Here is a 20,869-nt window from a genome sequence, read left to right as displayed (position 1 = left end):
GCACATTGTTTATACATCTAATTTTAATTACACCAGTTAACAGAACCCGAGCGTATCCCAAACTCTATTACGCATTCGGCTTGCAAATATTGATGCTAGTAAGAGCTAAATTCAGAAACTAAAAGCTGCACTCTCCGTCCCCGTAACCCCCCGCCCCCTTCTTCACCCCACCCCCACCCCCCACAAATGGGACAGATAAGCATCAGACCTATTTGTACATCCTCCCAATTGTCATCATCATCATCCTTGAAACAACAACTCTATGCTCGGCTGTGTCTCTGCCATTTCCGCCTCCGCCTGCTATTTGTTGTTTTGATCTTTCTGCTGGATTCCAAAAGTTTCTCATCCGCTGAGTTGTCCGCCCAGCTTTTATGAGAAGCTGAGGTTTTCTTATGACAAGTTGCATGTTAAAATGTTGAATCTGGTGAAATGTGTTGGGAGAAACTTCTGGCAAAGGTGTGATTGGGTGAGTGACCAGATGAAAGGTTTAGATTAGAAATCTTGCCATCATGGAAATGTCCCGCCTTTCCTGTTTATGCACAAATATGTGGATACTTCTGATATATATATTTGAAACATTTCCGACCGAATTAGCATTTTAAAATGCCAATCCTTCACTAAAAACACAGTCAACGAGGTGTTTTGCTACAATGTCCTGTCTGTAAGTACAATATTGCTATTCAAACACCGACCCCGTACCCTACTCGTGTGTTTATTTGTACATACAACTTCATTAAGTTTGTTTTCATACTCTGACTATAGAGAACTAATGTTAATCAAGTAAAGCAGAGCTTTTAAACTTGAATGAATGAATGAAAATTTTATTTCAAACATAAAAATAAAAACAGGACAAAAACAATGAGTCAACAACGAAATAATGTCCCACAAAATGTTCGAAAAGGGGTAGTCAGAAGCAGATGCTTATTTTTCCTACCCCTTTATCTTCCCTATTAAATACATTTTATAGATAGCTCCTCTTGTGTCCAATACAACAAAATCTCATGGATATACTTATTACATAGGTCAGATATCAATAATTATAATAGTTACAATAATCACATATTTTATACACTAATCTTCGCAATACCCATCCCTCAACGTCATAATGCGCATAATGTCACTGCGGCACCAGTGATAATATCAATAAAAATAAACACAATATTTATAACAGTTCTGATGTGATAATAGCACAATAACAACAAGTTAGCCATGGTTTGAAGTGCAGTATTTCCAGTCTCCCTCATATCCCATTTTCTTCATCTCTGTATTTCGCCAGTAATGCTTTTTTGTATTTAAATTTGAACACATGGATATTTGGACATTGTTTGATTTCATTTTGCAAATTATTCCAAAGTCTGACTCCACACACAGACACACACATACTTCTCCTGGCGGTTCTCACCTTTGGGATTTTGAATTCACCACAGCCCCTCAAGTTATAATTTCCCTCTTTCCGAGTGAATAATCTTTGTATGTTTTCTGGCACTATGTTTTTGTTGACTTTAAATAACAGTTGTGAAGTGAAAAATTTTATTAAATCATCCAGTTTCAATAAATTGGACTGCATGAATAAAATATTGGTATGATCCCGATATCCTACCCTGTGTATGGTTCTTATTGCACGTTTTTGAAGGATAAAAAGGGGCTGTAGTGAACTTTTGTAATTATTTCCCCAGACTTCTGCACCATATGTTAAATATGGCAGAACGAGAGAACAATATAATAAATACAATGCATTATAATGTAAAAGAACTTTGGTTTTATTAATTATTGAAATGCTTTTAGATACCTTTGTTTGTATGTGTCTGATGTGTGTTTTCCAACTTAGTTTATTGTCTATTATGACCCCTAAAAACTTAATTTCTGATACAATGTCTATTGTGACACCATCCATTTTTACTTCTAAATTTTGATTTGCCTTACGATTACCAAAGAATATTACTTTGGTTTTATTTAAATTTAAAGATAATTTATTTATATCCATCCATACTTTTAGGTTAATTAGTTCACGATTAATACAGGTTACCAAATCCATATAGTTATCATTTGAATAGAAAATGTTAGTGTCATCTGCAAATACTACTATTTTCAATAGTTTTGAAACATTAAAAATATCGTTAATATATAAATTAAATAGCTTTGGTCCCAGGATAGAACCCTGTGGTACTCCACAACAGATGTCCAAATATTCAGATGAAAACTCTCCCATTTTTACATATTGCTTCCTCCCCGTCAAATAACTTTGAATCCATTTCAAAGCCACTCCCCTGATGCCATATCTTTCCAGTTTTTTTAATAGTATATTATGATTAATGGTATCAAATGCTTTTTTTAAGTCAATAAATACCCCGACTGCGTATCTCTTCTTTTCTATACTGTGGGTGATTTCTTCTACTGCATCAATAATTGCCATTGTTGCTGATCTGTTTGCTCTAAAACCATATTGACTTTCAAAAATCAATTTATGTTTATCTACAAATTGTTCCAGTCTATTATTGTAAAGTCTCTCTAATATTTTAGAGAACTGAGGAAGCAGAGATACCGGTCTATAGTTTGTAAAAATGTGCTTGTTACCATTTTTGTATATTGGTATAACTTTTGCTATTTTCATTTGATTTGGAAATGTGCCTGTTAGAAATGATAGATTACAGATGTGAACTTAATTCCTAAGGTACAGTGCTTATTGTTTCACCACTAGATGTCGCTGTATGGTGTAGTGCAACTGAAAACGAATTCTAAAGAGCACACGAAGAATACAAACTACGGAGACTTAAAGTAACCAAAACGCACCATTGGACTTCTCATTTTTTTGCCCAGCCCTTTTTATATTTTAGGGTACCCATTGAAGCAAGATGGCGGATAATAATTTAAGCTCCCTTTAGATGAGGTTCATGTTGTGTCAAATAAATGCCGCTTTTTGGACATAGAAGTATTCAAAAATATCATGTGAATATAATAATTGATGTATTTTTGCTTATGATTTAACTCAATATTATTTTTGGTATTGGATGATGTTTTTTAAATTAGGAAATTCTAAATAATCCACACTTTCCTTTTAAAAAAATACTTTGAGGTCAAAATGTGTTATTTTAAAGTTCTAACTGCGTGTCTGGTCTACAAACACAGTGCAGAATGTCCGTGAGTGGTTTACTTGGGCGTGGTGTGGTTCTCCGGAACAAGGCGTCCTAATTTCTGGTGAAAACCGTATCCTCCAAAACAACATTTTAACAGAAGGAGTCTAGCCATTGCCTCAAATATAAGATATAATAATTAAACACCAATTATTTATTGTTAAAAAGCTTGGAATCAGTTCGGCTCAGCGTTCCATCAAATATTCAAGATCAGTACGGCATTGATCGGCCCAGTCAAGCTCATGTCACGGTTGCCCATTGCCCTCACTTGGCCCCACCCGTTTGGCGCCAGCTGCTGCTCGTTGCCTGATTGGCTTGCCTCCTATTAAAACTCAGTGCTCTCGTTTACTCCTTGTCAGTCTGTCAACGAAGCTCTGCACTTGCAAGACTTGTTTTTTGACTCTGTCTGGTATCCTGCTTGTGTATCGAGTATCCGGTATAGATTCCGCCTGTCTCGTCCAGTCCGGTATCTTGCGCCTGTCTCCAGTATCCAGTATCGATCCCGCCTGTCTCGTCCTGTCCGGTATCTTGCTCCAGTCTCCAGTATCTGGTATCGATCCCATCTGTCTCGTCCTGTCCAGTATCTTGCTCCAGTCTCCAGTATCCGGTATCGATCCCGTCTGTCTCGTCCTGTCCGGTATCTTTCTCGGGTATCTAGTATCCGGTATGGATCCCGTCTGTCTTGTCCTGTCCGGTATCCTGCTCGTGTAAACAGTATCCGGTATCAATCCCGTCTGTCCCGTCCTGTCCGGTATCTGCTCGTGTATCCTGTATCTGGTATCAATCCCGTCTGTCCGCTCCTGTTTGGATCTCTTCTGCCCAGCGATCACCAAATCAGTGGCGTTTGTGTTCCCTCGCATAACTGCCCCGTTCCCGTAAAATAAAGCCTGTGTGAAAACGTTACGCGTCTGGGTCCACCGTATGTTGAGGTTCTGACAGCTCAACTACAGTTGGAATTGCCTTAATTGTATTTGATAACAACATAGTGAACATTGTTTACAAAGTTATTAGACATGTCACTCCAGGATAACCCCTTAATGGAGAATTAAAAGATAAAAAGTTTGAGATTAAAATATATTGTCAGAATAAATAGGCTTACATATTTACGAGGTAGTGCTGAATGGTAACAAACAAGCCATAAGCTGTTGCACCCGTGCACATTTTTTTCAAGAACCATTACAAAAGTTTAGTCAAGTCTAATATTTGTAGCTTTCACTTTAAAGAAATAGAAATCACGATCCGTTGTCAAAAAGTCCCGAAAGTCGTCCATAATTATCTGTGCCGCAATTTGGGGCTTTTATGTTTGTGGCCATCAAATCTCCACAATAAGGAGTCCTTTGATTTGAGAGAGGGCAAATAGCTCTTAGTGAAAGTATGCTTATGCGGTTTGGGTAGACAATGAATAAGTATCGAGGACGATCTGCTTAGTTTCAGTGCTTGCTGCCGACATTATGAGCAAAATGGGTCGCAAGTTTCCCAGTCGCATGTGTGAGATTCAGACATAGGAACGAGCGGAAGCCTTGCGGGATAAATGGCGACCTCCCAGATAAGCAGATGGCGATGTAGGAAAGGGGGAAAGAGAATACAAGTTTTCTGGTGCTTCAAAACCATGGTGACTAAATACATAGCTAAAAAAGAGTAATTTGGATGTGGGCAAGGATGGAAAGTATTCTCAAAGATATCTATAAGTCACAAATTGGGGGACACTTTAACTCATAAACGATAGCAGATTACCGTAATTTCCGAACTATAAACCACAACTTTTGTCACGCATTTCCAACCCTGCAGCTAATGTATGCATGGTTTTCTTACACCAGATCAGAAAAGGTAAGAGTGAGACAGGTAATATCTAGGAAGACACATGTCACTACCCCCACAAAACACCATAGAAGAAAAAGTCTCAAGTATTGTAACACGTTCAGTACATGAATATAATAGGAAATGGGTATTAGCATTAGCACCATGTTACCTGTGTTGCTGCTGTGTTTTTTGCTGTGTTACTTGTGTGTGTGTTATTAAAAGGTGGAAAACTCTTTCTGTGTACCATCTGTTAGGATGTGGTATGCCTCCTTCCACCAGAGGGCACTAATCTCCTTACACCTGTCCTTAATTATCCCTTTATAAAAACATTACGGAAAGTGCATGTCGTTGGATCACTTGCATTTCCACTGCCATGCAAGGTAAGTTTTTTTTCTTTCTTTCATTCTTTCTTTCTTTATTTCTTTCTTTCTTTTTCTTTCTTTCTGTCTTTTCTTCTTATATTTCCACTTCTGATTTGTTTTTTTTTTGTTCCTGTTTTGAGTTTTGGAATTTTGTAAGTAGATCAGTGCCTGTTAGTTTGTTGCTCTGTTCATTGCATCTCCATTCCCAGTTAGGGGTTTGTTTCTGGTTTGGTTTAATTCATTACATTTCGTTGTTTACTACTTGTTTGTTACTTTGTACCTCCTTTTGATAAATACTACCCATTTTTTGCTTCCCTCACTTGGGTCAACCCTCAGAACTGAACAATCTCTTTGAAAATATTTTATGTTTCAACATGGTCGCATGCGGCTTATATTCAGAAGTGGGTCCTGTATGTAATAACTGTTTTTTCCTTTAAAAATATGTTGGGTGCGGCATACAGTCCAGAATTATTCTGTCTGTCACATCTTATACAAAATAATTCACAAAAGTAGGCAGTTATGCAATGTTCCCAAGTAAGACGAGCAAATTACAGCGTCATTTTCAGCTTCCCCGCATGAGGTTCTTATGTCTTCAGAGTAAAAGAATGTGACATTTGTAAACCGACATTTATTGTACCCTCGAGTTTGATTATTAACTTCGGAGACCTTAATTCTAAATACCAACTCCCTGCAGAACCAATTACAGTGTCACCGGATGCGGCCAAGCTTAACATTTAGCCACTGACAACTAGCTGCAGTTCGTTTCACAAAAAGGGAAAGTTCTGCCTCTATGACAGTTCTTATATTGTTTGCTTTTTCTGAGATGTGTTGACAGGATGATCTTTGGCTTACTTTTTAGTTTAACCAAATTAGTCCAGATTTTTATTCAAACTACCAAAATCCATTTCAAGACCACACAAACCAGGAACAATACACGCTGTTTCTTTATTTATAACTTCCATATTTTCCGCACTCTCTATGAAAGATGATTTTAATTGTATGAAGAAAAAAAAGGTAAAAACTGCCTCGCCTTTAAAGCAGGGGTCTTGAACATGCGGCCCGAAAGCAAGTGAGACCCCTGCCTTAAAATGTGTGTTTAATGTATGAGTTTGATACGGATGATCCCTCCGAAGAGGATGTCAAAAGTGAATTCACCTTGCACACAACTTGTGGTGATTTTCAGCCTTTGAGCAAAACAGTTAAACATGTTTTATCTGCTTGAGCATGGTCATGAAACACGACTTGGAAATGTTTGCTTATGTTGTGTTGTGATACGTCACTGATTATTTTGAAGAATGTTTAGAACAGTTTGTGGTCAAATATCTGAATTATAATGATTCAAATTTTTTCTTCATATTTATAGTATTTGTATGTCTTGTATTGCTTTATTTATTGATGAGTTTTTAAATAATTTCCAAATAATCTTTAGAGTTTATTTTTTCTGAGAAATGCAGCCAGACCCAGGTTCCAGAAATCTAGTTTGAGATCCCTGCTTTAAAGGCATACCGTTTGATAAGAAAAAACGAGTGCTATTATGTACTAGTGGGATTATAAACAATGGAGATTACAAATGACCAAGCCTCATCAGTTTTCTTCTAACTTTTTTGCTAAGCTTTTGACAAAGTTTTTGGGTACCTTCCATAGCAAGATGTTTTTTTTTTTTTGGTCCATTATTTTTGGGGTTTCCGACTGAAAGTTAAAAGCAGTTTTCCATAACATCCACATTATTGAGTTATCATGAAAAGTAAAGAGGATCGTGTCCTTAAAACAGTTGCGCAATAAAATGGAAAGATTGTTTAAAAAAAAAAAGAAGAAAAAAAAGTATGTATATTTTTTCATCAAACATGTACTTGAGCCTGTAAAATGGGGTTGTTGAGTATTTAATAAATAAACAAATACTTCTACTAGAGGAGTTTTGACTATCGTGGGACGTTTTTGGAACGCAACCCCAGTGAAAAACGGAGGATTATTGCTAATATATCTCTACCAACACGTATTCAAAAAATGCATGTTTATTGATAATTTATGTATTTATACTTATTATTTAAATCGATATTGTTTGAATTCAATAAATGAATCGTTTTTCAACCACGACCATACACAATGTCCCTTCCATCAAATATTTTTCTCCCTAAACATAACCGGCTGGCTGTTCCAAGTGACAAATGGCAATGAGCAATTTCCGTTCACATCAGATCATTTCTACAAAGCGCTGGCCATGAACACCCCCCCCCCCCCCAACCTTATTTGCTTCAGATCAGTAACACTGGAGGCTTTCAAGCACAAACGGCCTTTTTTCATGTCACGCCGCAGCAATTGAATTTGATTCAAGTCTGGACTTTGAACCACTTCAAAATCCGGAGCGCTTTGTCTCAAAGCAATTGCCAAACAGTTTTTTAAGATTGACAGCAAAGAATTTTGAATTAGTAGAGCGTTCCTAAAACTTCATAGCCTTTCCTTGTCTGACTCTTGTATGAGGGTTGCAATATGTACAGTAAATGACCTGCAGGGTTTCAATGATATTTGGTCTAACAATTATTTGTAAATTTTCCTGTAGAACCCTGCAATGGATGCTATTTTTCAGTCTCTTCCTTATTGTTGAGAAATAAAATGATTGAGAACAGACATTTTGTTGCTGTCATTTGGAGAAAATAGCTCTGAAATTTGTTTTTGTTCTAGCTATATCGTCATTGCTGTCTAAATCTGTCAATGTTTAATGCATCGTTGTTCATATGTAGGAAAAAACGCAAAATTGTCTTTTGAAGAATAAGTGTTTTGGTCCTGAAAATTAATGGGGAGATACGTTTTCGTCACGGTCGCCATGGCGCCCAATTGGCCCCGCCCGTGTGGCGCCAGCTGCGGCTTGTTGACAGATTGGCTTTCCGTCTATTTAAGCTTAGTGCTCTCACTCTTCCTTTATCAGTTCGTCAACGAACCTCTGCCCCGCAAGACATGGGTTTTCACTCGGTCCTGTTTCCTTTTGGTGTTTGCTGTCCGGTATTGGTCCCGTTTCTTTTGTCCTGTTTAATACCGGTTCCCAGTTACGTTCCAGTCTAGTTTTTCCTGTTTATTTTCGATATCCTGTTTTGATATCAATCCTGTCTGTCCCGTCCTGTCAGATACCTGCTCGGGCAATTGGTATCGATCTCGTCGGCCTCTGGCTTCCTATCATTCCACGCCAGACTGCTGGCTAACGTGTATGACTCCCCATTTACCGTAAAATAAAACGCTTATGTGAGAAACATCACGCATTTGGGTCCTGTTCCGGTTCTTGAAAGTTTTTTTCATATGCGTAAGTTCTTGGGATGCACGATAGTTTTTGACGACATGGTAACTCTCCTACCAATACCACTTAAGACCTGCTTCTACAGACTGATGTCAAAAACAGAACTGTTTTTACCTGCGTGCTACACTTAATGAATATAAAAACAAACACAAAATTCTATTATTTTTGTGGGTCTATCTTTTCTTGATGTACTTTATGAATCAATCGATCACTTTTTACTGTTCTTGCTATTAGCTCATAACCATGACATCATTTTCTTCTTTTCAGTTTGATGGATATCAGCCTTAGAATCATCCTGCATCATTACAATTTCAATAAAAAATAATTTCAACTTGAGGTTCTTTTCATTGAAGAGTGATTCCCTTCTTGTTTTACTTGAACTTGATTTTTGAGAGGGATAAAAGCTGATAGAATACATTGATCTTGTTTCATTTTCTAAAATTAAACACCTGTACAGGATATAGTATAGGATACCAGGGTTTTCGTTATTTTGACTCTTATTCCTCACTGCTATTTGTCATTTTGACTATTATGTACTGTTTACATCATTGGAACTTTTGGACAATAACTTTGCTGTTTTTTCATACTCACACCCTTTAGGGCGGTTCTGCTTTTTGTAACCTAGGAGATTTAATTATAATACAGAGCTGAGGGGACAACCTTTAGAACATATCGTAACATATTGTAACTTTGCATCTTGAGGATTTTTTTTTTGGGGGGGGGGGTACAGTGCTCTTTGGTTCTACTTGTTCAAAATTCACTGATGTCTTCTCTCCTTATTCAGAGTGTCTAATATGTGGCTATAAACAACAAAATGTAGAAAAGTCTGTGTCCACAACCAACTTATTGCCACTATTCTGACAGTTGTAAACAGAAGATAGAAGGTAGTCTTTGGTTCAAATGCAACGTCCGTTCCGTGCGTTCTGCCTATTTTATTATACTTTGATTTATTTTTGTTTAAATACTCCCAAATTTTATGTGTTATTGTACTATTGATGGTGAATGAATTACTCCATATAATAAGACTTCTCGTTGTGGTTTTCAGCACAGGTATGTCAGTGAACTGGGTCACTGGAAATGCAAAAAAAAAAATAAACACTTGTCGATAGAACACAACCTTTTTGCAATATTTAAGAGTTATTATTAAATTCCACTTTGCGGTAATGGAAACACTTAGAATAGAATAGAATTGAATATACCTTTATTGTCATTGTTACAAAATGGGAGAGGTCTTGATTCCTTTACAAATAATTTCAGGTTAAATGTATTAGGATTTCTGCTTTTAATTGGAACACACAGGATGGACTAAACTACACTTTTACTCAATTGCCAAGACGAAATGTATACATCCTCATAAACAGGGATGCTGATCCCTCCGAGTCACTTTACCGTACTCGCACTGCCGCCAGCTCAATCAAATCAACCTAATGGCATGGGTACATTTCACTGACGTCATAAAAAGGGCCAGCTATCAAAAGTCGTCCGTGAATCACACTCACCTTCATTCAGCTCCATCCAATTGCACAACCATGTGGGTTGCTCCTGTGCCATCGCACACTGACTTGTCTATGTGCCAGCAGCACTTATGGATGAAGCTGGTCATATATCTCACACGCACAGCCACACAGTCGCTGGTTTATGCGAGTGTCTGGTCCGAATAATAAAAGGCCAGTGTTGAAGTCGCAGACAACGCGAAGGGAAAGAGGAGGACCATTCAGCGTGATTTGATTTTGTTGAGGCGGAAAGTGACAGCAGGCACTTTTGAGAGGATAATTAAGGCTGGGTTCTGACTCAAATGATCTAAAATCGAATGTTTTCTCTCACCTTTGCACCCATGACGGAGTTGTTGTGGTAGAAGCAGCAGAGAGCTGCCGTCAGGTTCTTCAGGTTACATCGCTGTGACATTTTCAGTAACTTTTTCTCCAGCTAGGGCTCCCTCAGCTGTAAATATTACTCGCGGTAGTCCCCACCACACAAAGTAATTGAACTTTGTGAAGGTCCACTGGTAACTCCCATTTGCCTCTTTAAAGAAAACCAGACGCTATTATCTTTCTTAACCATTTGAAGCCATCAGCCATCCTAAACATATCCAAATTCTCCAACTCTGGAATAATGATGAGTTATCTCATCACCTCGTCCGGTGACTCTCTCCTCCAGAGACTCCTGCAGAGTGAGCACCATCAACGATCCCCCCCTCCCCCGCCTCGCTGATTTTTTTCCAAGACTCCACCTCAAACTCCAAATATAGAGTTGAGGAAGAGTCATGTTGTCTGTTATAAGCCAATCACAAATGGAGCCATCGGGAGTGGCCCAGAGGCAAGCGCTGCCTTCCCTCCCTTTTTTGCGCTCCGAGAACTCATGCATAATGCTGGAATGGAGAAATCAATACACAAATTATTCCCCTACCATGTACAGTATGTGTGTCACTGGTCATGCTCCTTTCGAGGTCGATGTTAGATTTATTTCTGTTTACCTGTCTTGTTTTTGCGCAATGTTCAGTGCATCTGTAATTGCACTGTTTGCTTAAAAGGAATTTACTTGAATATGGAGTTTTTCTCTTCAAAATGATAAGGGCTAATTTTAGACTTGTGCTGCTAGTGAATGAGGGTGCAATTTCTTTGCAGAGCTTCCAAACATTGAAAATAATTGAGAATCGATTAAGAGAACTTTGGGATTTGTCCAGCAGATGACCCTAATGCATGAAAAAAACAAAAAACAAAGAACAATCAACATTTTCTAGACAAAAATGTGCAATGCTTGATTTTTTTATTTTATTTATTTTTTTATCATTTTTTATTTTCAAGGTTTTCAAAAAATATCTGTACCACTTTAAGGGTAAGACTACTACTTATCTCCCTTTAAAAATGCAAACCCATTTTATTTTTAAATCCACTTTTTCCAATTTAAACAATGACAAAAAAATCGTATCTCGAAACGGGTCATCTTGACTACGGCTGCTTTATTCTGTAGCGAGACTGAGTCTTTGTGAATGAATAACCCCCTGCAGCGCTGCATTAGATTTCAGTTTCGGTAAAATGTTGCTGTACTTCCGGTTTTAAACAAGCACATGCTGTGAGACAGATTGTGTTTTGTGCGTAAATATAGAGTGCAATAACATATAGTCAACATACCGCTTTTTGATGTCAAAAGGTTGGCATGTATTTTCGTATAAAATGGCGTAGTAAACTACCTAAGATTCACAGGATTTGGTGGAGCTGCTTTAGGCTTGAAAATCTCTCTGCGTGCATTCAAGAAATCTGTAGCGTCTTTCAAAATAAAGTATAATACTTTTGGGATTCAACCTATAAAAGATTATTTTGGAAGTTGCAAAAAACAAGGCCTTTACTATGTAACTTCTTTCCAGTGAAATATATCCCAACAATTGAATACGTGGCAATTTCTTTTTTGTAAATGGTCTGCATTTATATAGCTTCTCAAATCAATGAAGACGTCCCAAAGCGTTTTACAATGTGCTTCACACTTTTCTTTTTTACACACTGATAGTAGTGTCAGCCATGCAAAGCAACTACCTGCTATCGGGGGCATTAGGGATTCAGTGTCTTGCCCAAGTACACTTCGACATATAGGAGCTGGGAATCAAACTTGCAACCTCTTGATACCAAGACGAGCGCTTTACCTCCTGAACGAACTGGAGTGCAACTGTAATTTCGTTATAGCAACACAGTTATAATAAAGGTGATACTGATTCTGATTCATGACCATTGCATAAAACCAAGTAGGGTTTTTTTTTTTTTAACTGTTCACATTTAACAAGGGGCAGCACGGCGGCGCAGTGGTTAGCGCATGTGCGGCACAGTTCATGTCTTGGGAACCTCCTGCGTGGGTTCAAATCCAGCTCCAGACTTCCTGTGCAGAGTTTGTATGTTCTCCCCGTGCTTGCGTGGGTTTCCTCCGGGCACTCCGGTTTCCTCCCACATTCCAAAAACATGCATTTCAGGTGAATTGGCCGGTCCAAATTGTCCCTAGGTGTGAATGAGCGAGTGAGTTGTCTGTCCCCGTGTGCCCTGCGATTGGCTGGCAACCAGTTCAGGGTGTTCCCTGCCCACTGCCCGATCATTGCTGGGATGGGCTCCAGCACCCCCGCGACCCTACTGAGGATAAGCGGTGTCGCTAATGAGACGAGATGAGACATTTAACAAGTCAATCCCAACATCGACAAACCGTGGCTCAGGAGCTTGATGAGGCTGCATAGCTCTGCTGAGTGGCTCCCAGTGTTTGTTTTTCCAAAACTGTTCACAATTTAAAAAAGATGAGAAGGAAATATATTTTTCTTTTAAAATGGAAGAGACATGACACTGATATTTTCCAAAGCTGTAAAAATGTGTTGAATAAATAATACATTTCAACTACTTTGCCACATTTCTCCCTTGCTTGTATCTTTCTCTCCTGTGTGATCAGTGCAAATCCGAACGTAGCGCAAACTCCGCCCCTTTTTAAAGGGGTGTCGTCACAATATAATTCAACCTCTCGCTCCATCCCAACAGAAGTCACATTAAACGGGTATGAATACAATACTGACATAGGCACTTTTTAGCTACAAAGTAAATAGCTGGTTTTATGATGTGATTTCTGATTTTTGTGAGTATATTTTTTGCATGACAGCTAGGCATATTAGTTGTGTTTTGTTGCTTAGGCTCATAGACGGGTCTGTTGATTTGGTATAAAAAGAGAGAGAAGAGGAAGCTGCTGCGTTTTACCCATGCACTGACTTGTGACATTTGCACAGAAATCGAACTTTAATTGTATTTAGCTTTTCAAAAGACTACGGTTTTATTTTTATAAATGCATGCTGTTTTTGGAATGTGGAAGGAAACTTGAGTGCCCAGAGGGACCCCATGCAAGCACGGGGAGAACATACAAACTCCACACAGGAAGGTTTGATCTCATGACCTCAGAACTGTGCCGAACATGTGCTAACCACTGTGCAACCGTGCTGCCTGCTTTCAAATATAATTTCACTAAAATAGTCTGAATAAATCTTGTGGTTTAATTGCATCTTTAGCAGGTCATCTTCGGAACACTTTCTTTTTACATGGTAAGATCTGATGGGCTTTACTATTTTCGCATTTGTGTGTTATGTTTCATTTTGAATTTAATTCACTTTTGCTTCTGGCATTTTATGTTCTTAATTTTTGTTAGCTTGACCCACCCTTGGCTGTTTTTGTCTGTTCCCAAGGGAAACCAACAACCCTCTGACGCAATTGTGTGTACTTGACTCTTGCTTTCAATTACCCAACCAGTAAAACATGAAAAGCATTTCACGGTATTTTATATCTGAAAATTTTTTGTTGCATAATGTAACTTAGTTTTTATATAGCTGCTATATTTTCGCTAAAGCATTATAACTAAAAAAATATTTTTATCCATACATTTTTATCTATAAATTAAATATTTTTAGACACTTTTAAATAATTCAAAAAATGTCTCATTGATTAATTGGTTCATTTATTAATGAACTATTGAATTAAAAGTTCAAATAGATTTAAAGAATGTACCTTGAATAAACTAAATTTGTCATTTCTTATTTAAATATGTAGTTGAGGGTTCAGTAATTAAATAAATGTGGCATGAAAAATATGTCATAATTAAAGGGTTATGTGGTTATTTAAAGGGTGTGTATTATTTAGCACCTTTTAGTGATTAAAAAATACATATTTATAAAAATAATAGGCAATACAAATGTTTTGGTCGAGAAATTTGCATTTATTTTTCATAACATGAGCTTCACCTGGAGCAGAAGTGGGCTGTAGTTTAACTGCCACTGACCTAAAGAAAGCTGACATATTTGTCTGTCATCTTGCTGCTACGGGAACTCAAACCCTCATGATAGGCTGGGGAAAAATATAGAAGGAAAATGGTTAGGTTTGGTGACATTGAGTTTCTGTAGATTGGATTCTTCCCTTTGGTTGTGGCACTCATTTTTAATTTCACTTGACTACACAAAAAAGCAACATCTCATGGCCAAATAACACACACCGTCCTTTTTAATTGCATCGGTTTTGGCTGTTTGATTTTTTTGTTTTTAAATTGAGTTATTTCTGTCAGTTTGTGTATGCAGCGTATCAATAATTCCCTTCATCTGTCAAAAACGCCCATGAAAGTTTGTGCGTGGGGCTAAAGACGATTCTCTTTGATCTTCTGTAATCCATTGCTCTGGCCTGAAATGATTGGAAACATGATCGCTACAATGATGGATGGTGGCGTTTGTTAGCTCCAACAGGGTTGAGAAACACTGTGCTGGACCTACAGAGGACCTTAACCTCAACCCCAAGAAATGCCAACAAGATAACTTAAGAGAGGGCCTGGCGGTCGAGTTTTGCTTATCTTAATAGATTCAAACAACCAACTGAGAAAAAAAGCAGAAACATGTGCGGGGGGGGTTCACGGGTGACACCCCGGCAGCCAAAAGAATTTTCTGCCACAGGGAATAAAGACAGTAATTAGAGTGCGGGCTTGCAGAGGATCCAATGAGGAAATACACGTCGAGTGTTCCCTGGAGCGACATCGCCGACCACAGCGGCCTCAAATCACCAGCTAGCATAAACGTCCACCTTAAAATACTCGGACCCGTCATTTCAGGAATGCTGTGCAAAACAACGTGGGACTCGCAAACTTTTAGGGGTTTTCGTCAAACGTATTCCTGGTTAATTGTTGTTGTTTAACCATGGCTTAAAATAAGGCAAAAAGTAACCAAAAAACTGCATGCATTCACGTTTTAGATGAGAACATTTTTGAAAATGCTACACTGTTATTACAGTTTTGTTTTGTGAAAGTGAATGGTAATGGAGTGAAATGACTGATCTAGTAGAGCTGGGTAATTAATCAAAATAATTCAATTAGCTCTCCATTTTTAAGTTCAACAAATTGAGTGTATGCTCCTATTGGGGCACCCAGGGAAGTAATTTAAAGGGCTCTGTCACGATTACCCATTGCCCTCACCTGTGCCCGCTCATTTGGCGCCAGCTGTTGCTCGTTGCCTGAATGGTTCCCCTCCTATTTAAACTCAGTACTCCATTCACTCCTTGTCAGTCCGTCAACAAACCCCTGCACTTGCAAGGCAAGCATTTTGACTCTGGCTCCCATTCTGTTCCCGATCCTGTCCGTCCTGTATCCTGTATCGATCCCTTAACCAAGCCCCGTCATCCTGTATCCCGTATCGATCCTGTCCGTCCCGTCCTGTATCCTGCTCGTTATCGATCCATCTGTTCCTTATCCTGCATCGATCCCTGATCCAAGCCCCGTTATCCTGTATCTGGTATTGATCCCGTCCTTCCCGTCCTGTCTGGTATCCTGCTCATCTACCCCTGGCCTCCTGTTTTCCCACGCCTGACTTCTCTGCCCTGCTACTTCTGCCCAGCTATCGCCGAATCGCTGGCGTTTGTGTTCCCACACATGACTGCTCGGCTTCCGTAAATAAAGCTTGTTGTGAAAATGTTACACGTTTGGGTCTACCATCTGTTCGGGTTCTGGCAGACACTGTGTAATATTTAATCACAAGATGTCACTGAATTGTGCAATGAAATTTAAAAAAAGGCGCTAAACAGCACAGGGAAGGACACAAACTATAATAGAGCAGGGGTCGGGAACCTATGGCTCGCAAGCCAGATATGGCTCTTTCTATGAGTACCTATGGCTCAGAGACAAATTTAATTGTATGCAAATTTTCTCCATTTCTTTCAAAACTTGAGCCATTAATCCTGTACTGACACACGCAAAGCCAAACCAAAGCTGTTTCTATAAGCAGTACTTTTCAGAATATATAGGGCACGTTTTCACTACGATTTACAGCCAAGGTGCCACACAATATAAAACTCGTTTTGGCTGTACAACGCTAAAGAATCCTTTATATAAAAGCTCACTATATAATCTGTTTTCAGTGTTCAGATACTTTTTGATGAAACCACGGAACAAATTGTAAATATGCGAAAACACCGGAAGAGAACTTAGTTATTTGATTGGGTGAGTGGGAGGGATGGGTGGAGCTATGCAAAAAGTGCAAGCACTCCCTCCCATCTCTCGCCCTACTCCGTCTGCGCCAAAAGTAAGCCCACCAGGCTCCCTGTTCTCAGAATGTTGTGACCTTTTTACAAAATAAATGCTTGCATCTGGTTTTGAAACCAATATGTCGGAAAAAAAGGGTCAAAATTAGTTTAACCGATCTTGAGTAATTGCAAGAAAGAGACAAGTTTAAAGTGGTATGTTTGTTGATTTTGGGACACGGGCTCTGGCATTATTTTCTTTTCATAATTTTTATCAAATCATCAAAAAAAAATGTGCTGAAGACTAAGCTTTTGTCCGGGGCGCGGGTTTAGTAATTTAGTAAATTTGTCTCACATTATATGGTGTGGCTCTTTCCCAAAATAAAATTAACATATTTTGCTTTTATGGCTCTTTGAGTCAAAAAGGTTCCCGACCTCTGCTATAGAGACTCAAAGTAGCCAAGCCTTACCATTTTTCCTCTCACCGTCTTACCGACCCTTTCACAAGGTTTTTGCGCTTTAGGGGTACACAGAGAAGTAATATGGTGGACAATCATGTCAGTTCCCTCTTGGTGAACCTCATGCTATGTCAAATAAATATAAATTTCTCAACTTACAAGTATTTAAAAAAAATGCATTTATGTATGATACTTCATGTTTATTTGCTTGTATAATTCAAATCAATAGTTTTTTAATGAACTATGGGTTTTAACCACTCGCATGTAACTAATAATACACAACGTCCCTTTTAAACTGATTATTAAAAGCTTTTGTACAACTGCCAGGTTGGATGGTTTTACAAGACATGACTATAATAATCACTAACCACTTTACTGTGTTGACACGCAAGCAACAAATAGCATTCTTTTTCACCAACTTTGCCTATTTTACATTAAAACTTATGTCAACTCAGTTAATGATGTCTGGACTTTTTAAAAGGAACTTTAAAAAAATCTTTCAAACAGATTATGTCTGCTGTTTTATTCAATTAATTGATTTTTATTTATTTCTTTTTATCTAAAAAATAGAAATATTTTACAGAATGGCTGCAAAAATAAAGGGTTTAATTATCCGGAGTCTGGCTACATCTGCCTTTCACCTATGCTGGTTTCCTGACTACTTGAGCCAGCTCAGGGGTCAAAAATATGTGGGGATAGCCAATGATCTATGAAGAGCTATACTGATGAGCACAGTTACAAGATCACATGCATGCACTAGATAAGGGCAATGATTCTATGCGAAAACGAATCCTGGAAAAAGTGTTTTGTTTTGGGGGTCTATTACCCATCTATGGTCTACACTAGTGGTTCTCAACTTGTCCAAATTTAGGACCCCCCATTGCAACTTAATTGCAAGCCGCGATCCAAATCAAGGATAGGATTGTTTGAAGTAGAAATATATTTACATTTTAAAAAAACTAAAAAACTTCAAGCAAAATCCAAACAATGTCAAATAACAATATTCCATTTATATTTTAGCAATTTAATACTTTGTCTATTGGATAACAAAATCCATATCTCATATTCTCTGCTGTATCTGCATTTGGCCCTCAACGTTAGCTGTCTTTTTTGAATTACTGCCATCTTCTGTTAAGGGGTTAAAAAACACTTGGTTAAATTTTTCTTTTTTAGCATTATTTTGCCAAGGCAAAGGCACACAACCCACTTTTGGGTCCCAACCAACCATTTGAAAAACACTAGTCGAAACTAGAATCTTAATCTCACCATTACATAGAAATATTAAGTTGAAAAGATCTATTATATACATCCTATTTCTCTGTCAGTTTTCCAAATATTTAATGCTAGTGTATAACGGGAGACCCCAGCATGATTACTGGCGGTCGTTTCAATTTTTGTTCTAGAGTTATCTGATTACACTGACCCTTAATGAAATGGCTCACTGACAGAGTTGGCATAAGCTTTTGTTCATGGGTCATCAATCCATTAAACACTGACTATTGTACTGCGGGGAGTCCAGTTAATTAGAGCGTCACGCCCAAAATGGATCCGTCGCCGCGGGTCCAGCCAAAGTCTATTCCGTGTCAGCCTACCTAACAGTTGTTTGAGTAGAGATACACAATTACTTCATAACAAAATGAGGCTCTTATGCTTTTTTGTCCTGCTTAGCAACAGAATAACTCGGTGGTTGATTGGCTGTCATTCAGATGACAGACAACCACAACTGCTTGACGGTTGTAAATGGAACTGCTGCTGGTCTCACTGACAGGTCTTGATGAGTCAGTGCTGCTTTTTAGGAACACCAACTGCTTGACTGACAGGATGGCTTCACATCTTCACACAACAGTGTGACCATTGGGGGGCAGGAGTGTTTATTTTCTGCACAACCATGTTTATGAACCCGATTTTACCTGAGACCTTCATCATGTATAAATTAATCTGTGACATGAGGTTTTTGTCTTAACCCTAAGGGATGGTGTGAATTATTTAGCGCCTTCTAGTGGTCAAAAAACCTCGGCTCATTAAAAAAGAAAAAAATAAGATTGATTCGGAAAAAAATCATCATTTATCATGCAGTAGGCACAATTATAGGATAGGCATTTTGATAAACGTATGCTTTAAGCAGACTTGGAGAAATTAAATTAAAAGATTCTAAGTTGGAAAACCTTTTAGGCACGAGGGGAGCGGTTCAAAAAAATCCTGAAAAATTAAAAGTTTTAAAATGTTAAAGTCAATAATTTAAGTTTAAAAAAGTTCAAGTCAAAACCAGTTTAACTGTGCGGGTCAGATGTATCGACATTTCGTTCTGTGTGCATGGGCACAAGAATGACAATAAAAAAGTAAATTCTATTCTATTCTATTCTCAAACTTTGAACCGGTAATGTTATTTCCCTAAGTGCAGTGGCCCTAATAGCAGCAGATGGTTACTGCAGCTCCCATTAACCTATTCTCAAACTTTAAATGGGTATCAACCCTAGCGGATAAACTCTGAGCTTTCACCCATTTTTTCAATTTTTTTTTAACTTCATTATACATAACATGAGCCTCACCTAAAGAGAGCCAAATAATTGTCTGCTGTCTTGCTGCTACGGGTACCCAAAAGCCTTAAAAAGGCTGGGCAAACAAATGATAAGTTAAATGGTGCTTTTGGGTCACCTTGAGTCTCTGTTGTTTGTATTTTTCCTTGTGATTTAATGCACTCATTTTCGGTTGCTCAACACTACAGAGCAGGGGTCTCAAACGTTGTGCCTGCGGGCGCAAGTGTGCCCCCTGACGACAGTTGAGTTGCCTGCGGACATGTTCTGAAAACAGTTAGACAGTGCTGGATCATTGTGATTTTTTTAGTAAAATTATTTTTTTTTTATTGGTGAACTGAGTCTATTCAACCCTATTTTTAATAATTAACCTGGTAATAACAGTAATAACATGATAAATTGTTACTTTAGAAATCCAAATAAATTCCAGTCCATGGCCTTCATGGACAATCTATTCAAGTATTGATAATTATTATCAATCAATTCATTAATAGAATACAAAGAGAATCTATTCATGTATTAAACAAATTTATTTATTCGTCTCTTGATTTTTTTTCTACAGGAAATACAACGAACTAAATTCCAATTTTTGGTTTGTAACAAAGAGATTAAACATTAAATGTGCAGGTTTTTTATCTTTCTGGCTGCCTTTTTTAGGTCTGTGGCTAGCTCTCTTCCTACATTTTTAGCAAGCTATCTAGCCAGCTTTTTCAATTTTTTTAATGCTATATAGCTAACATTTTATCATTTCTACAGGTTATCAAGCTAAAGTTTGGCCTTTCTAGCTAGCTTTCTGATTTTTTTTTAGCTTTTTATCTTACTATTTAGTTGGCTTTTTTATTGTTTTAACTAGCAATCTAGATCCATTTAAGTTTTTTTTACTTGTTTACTTTTATAGCTAACTATCAAGCTACTTCTTTAGTTATTTAGCAAGCCATCGAGCTAAGTTGCTTTTTTAGAAATTCATATGAAACTGGTTGCCCTTTGAGCTACGTAGCAACAAAAAGTAGCTTTCAGCTTGAAAACGTTTGGAGACCCTAGCAACATCTAGTGGTCAAGTAATACACACCCCTTATCTTAAAAATGAAGTCTATGTGTTGTTGAATATTCAAAAAAGCATCAATAGATAGCTAATCATCTATTATGATGATTACAGGGATTTTAAAAAGGCAATCTAAAAATTGTGAAGTTGAATAAGAATTTTAATACAGACTAAAAATAAGCGTTGTATATATTTTTATATTGAAATTTCCATGGTGACGGGTGAGGCAAGGCCTCACCTGCGTCCCTCCACTGCA

The 20,869-nt window shown here is 37.9% G+C and overlaps 1 protein-coding gene across 3 annotated transcripts in view; it reads right to left on the bottom strand.

Annotated features, from left to right (window-relative positions):
- bcar3 (BCAR3 adaptor protein, NSP family member) overlaps window positions 1–20,869 on the bottom strand; it is a 104,858-nt gene that overhangs the window by 25,859 nt on the left and 58,130 nt on the right. Inside the window, exon 1 of one of the 3 annotated variants that reach the window (XM_088348872.1) lies at window positions 10,404–10,735. The exons of the other annotated variants lie outside the window; for them this stretch is intronic. Coding sequence (XP_088204998.1) covers window positions 10,404–10,484 — 81 coding nt within the window. The 5' untranslated portion in view covers window positions 10,485–10,735. Of the gene's footprint in view, window positions 1–10,403; window positions 10,736–20,869 lie in introns of those variants that run through there. 3 annotated transcript variants of the gene reach the window in all.

Source organism: Urocampus carinirostris, chromosome 12, assembly GCF_059441175.1.
Source record: "Urocampus carinirostris isolate Australia breed hairy pipefish chromosome 12, RoL_Ucar_1.0, whole genome shotgun sequence".
Classification (NCBI taxonomy): domain Eukaryota; kingdom Metazoa; phylum Chordata; class Actinopteri; order Syngnathiformes; family Syngnathidae; genus Urocampus; species Urocampus carinirostris.
The sequence above is the reverse complement of the archived record's forward strand: the minus strand, read 5'-3'. Positions and strand labels throughout refer to the sequence as shown.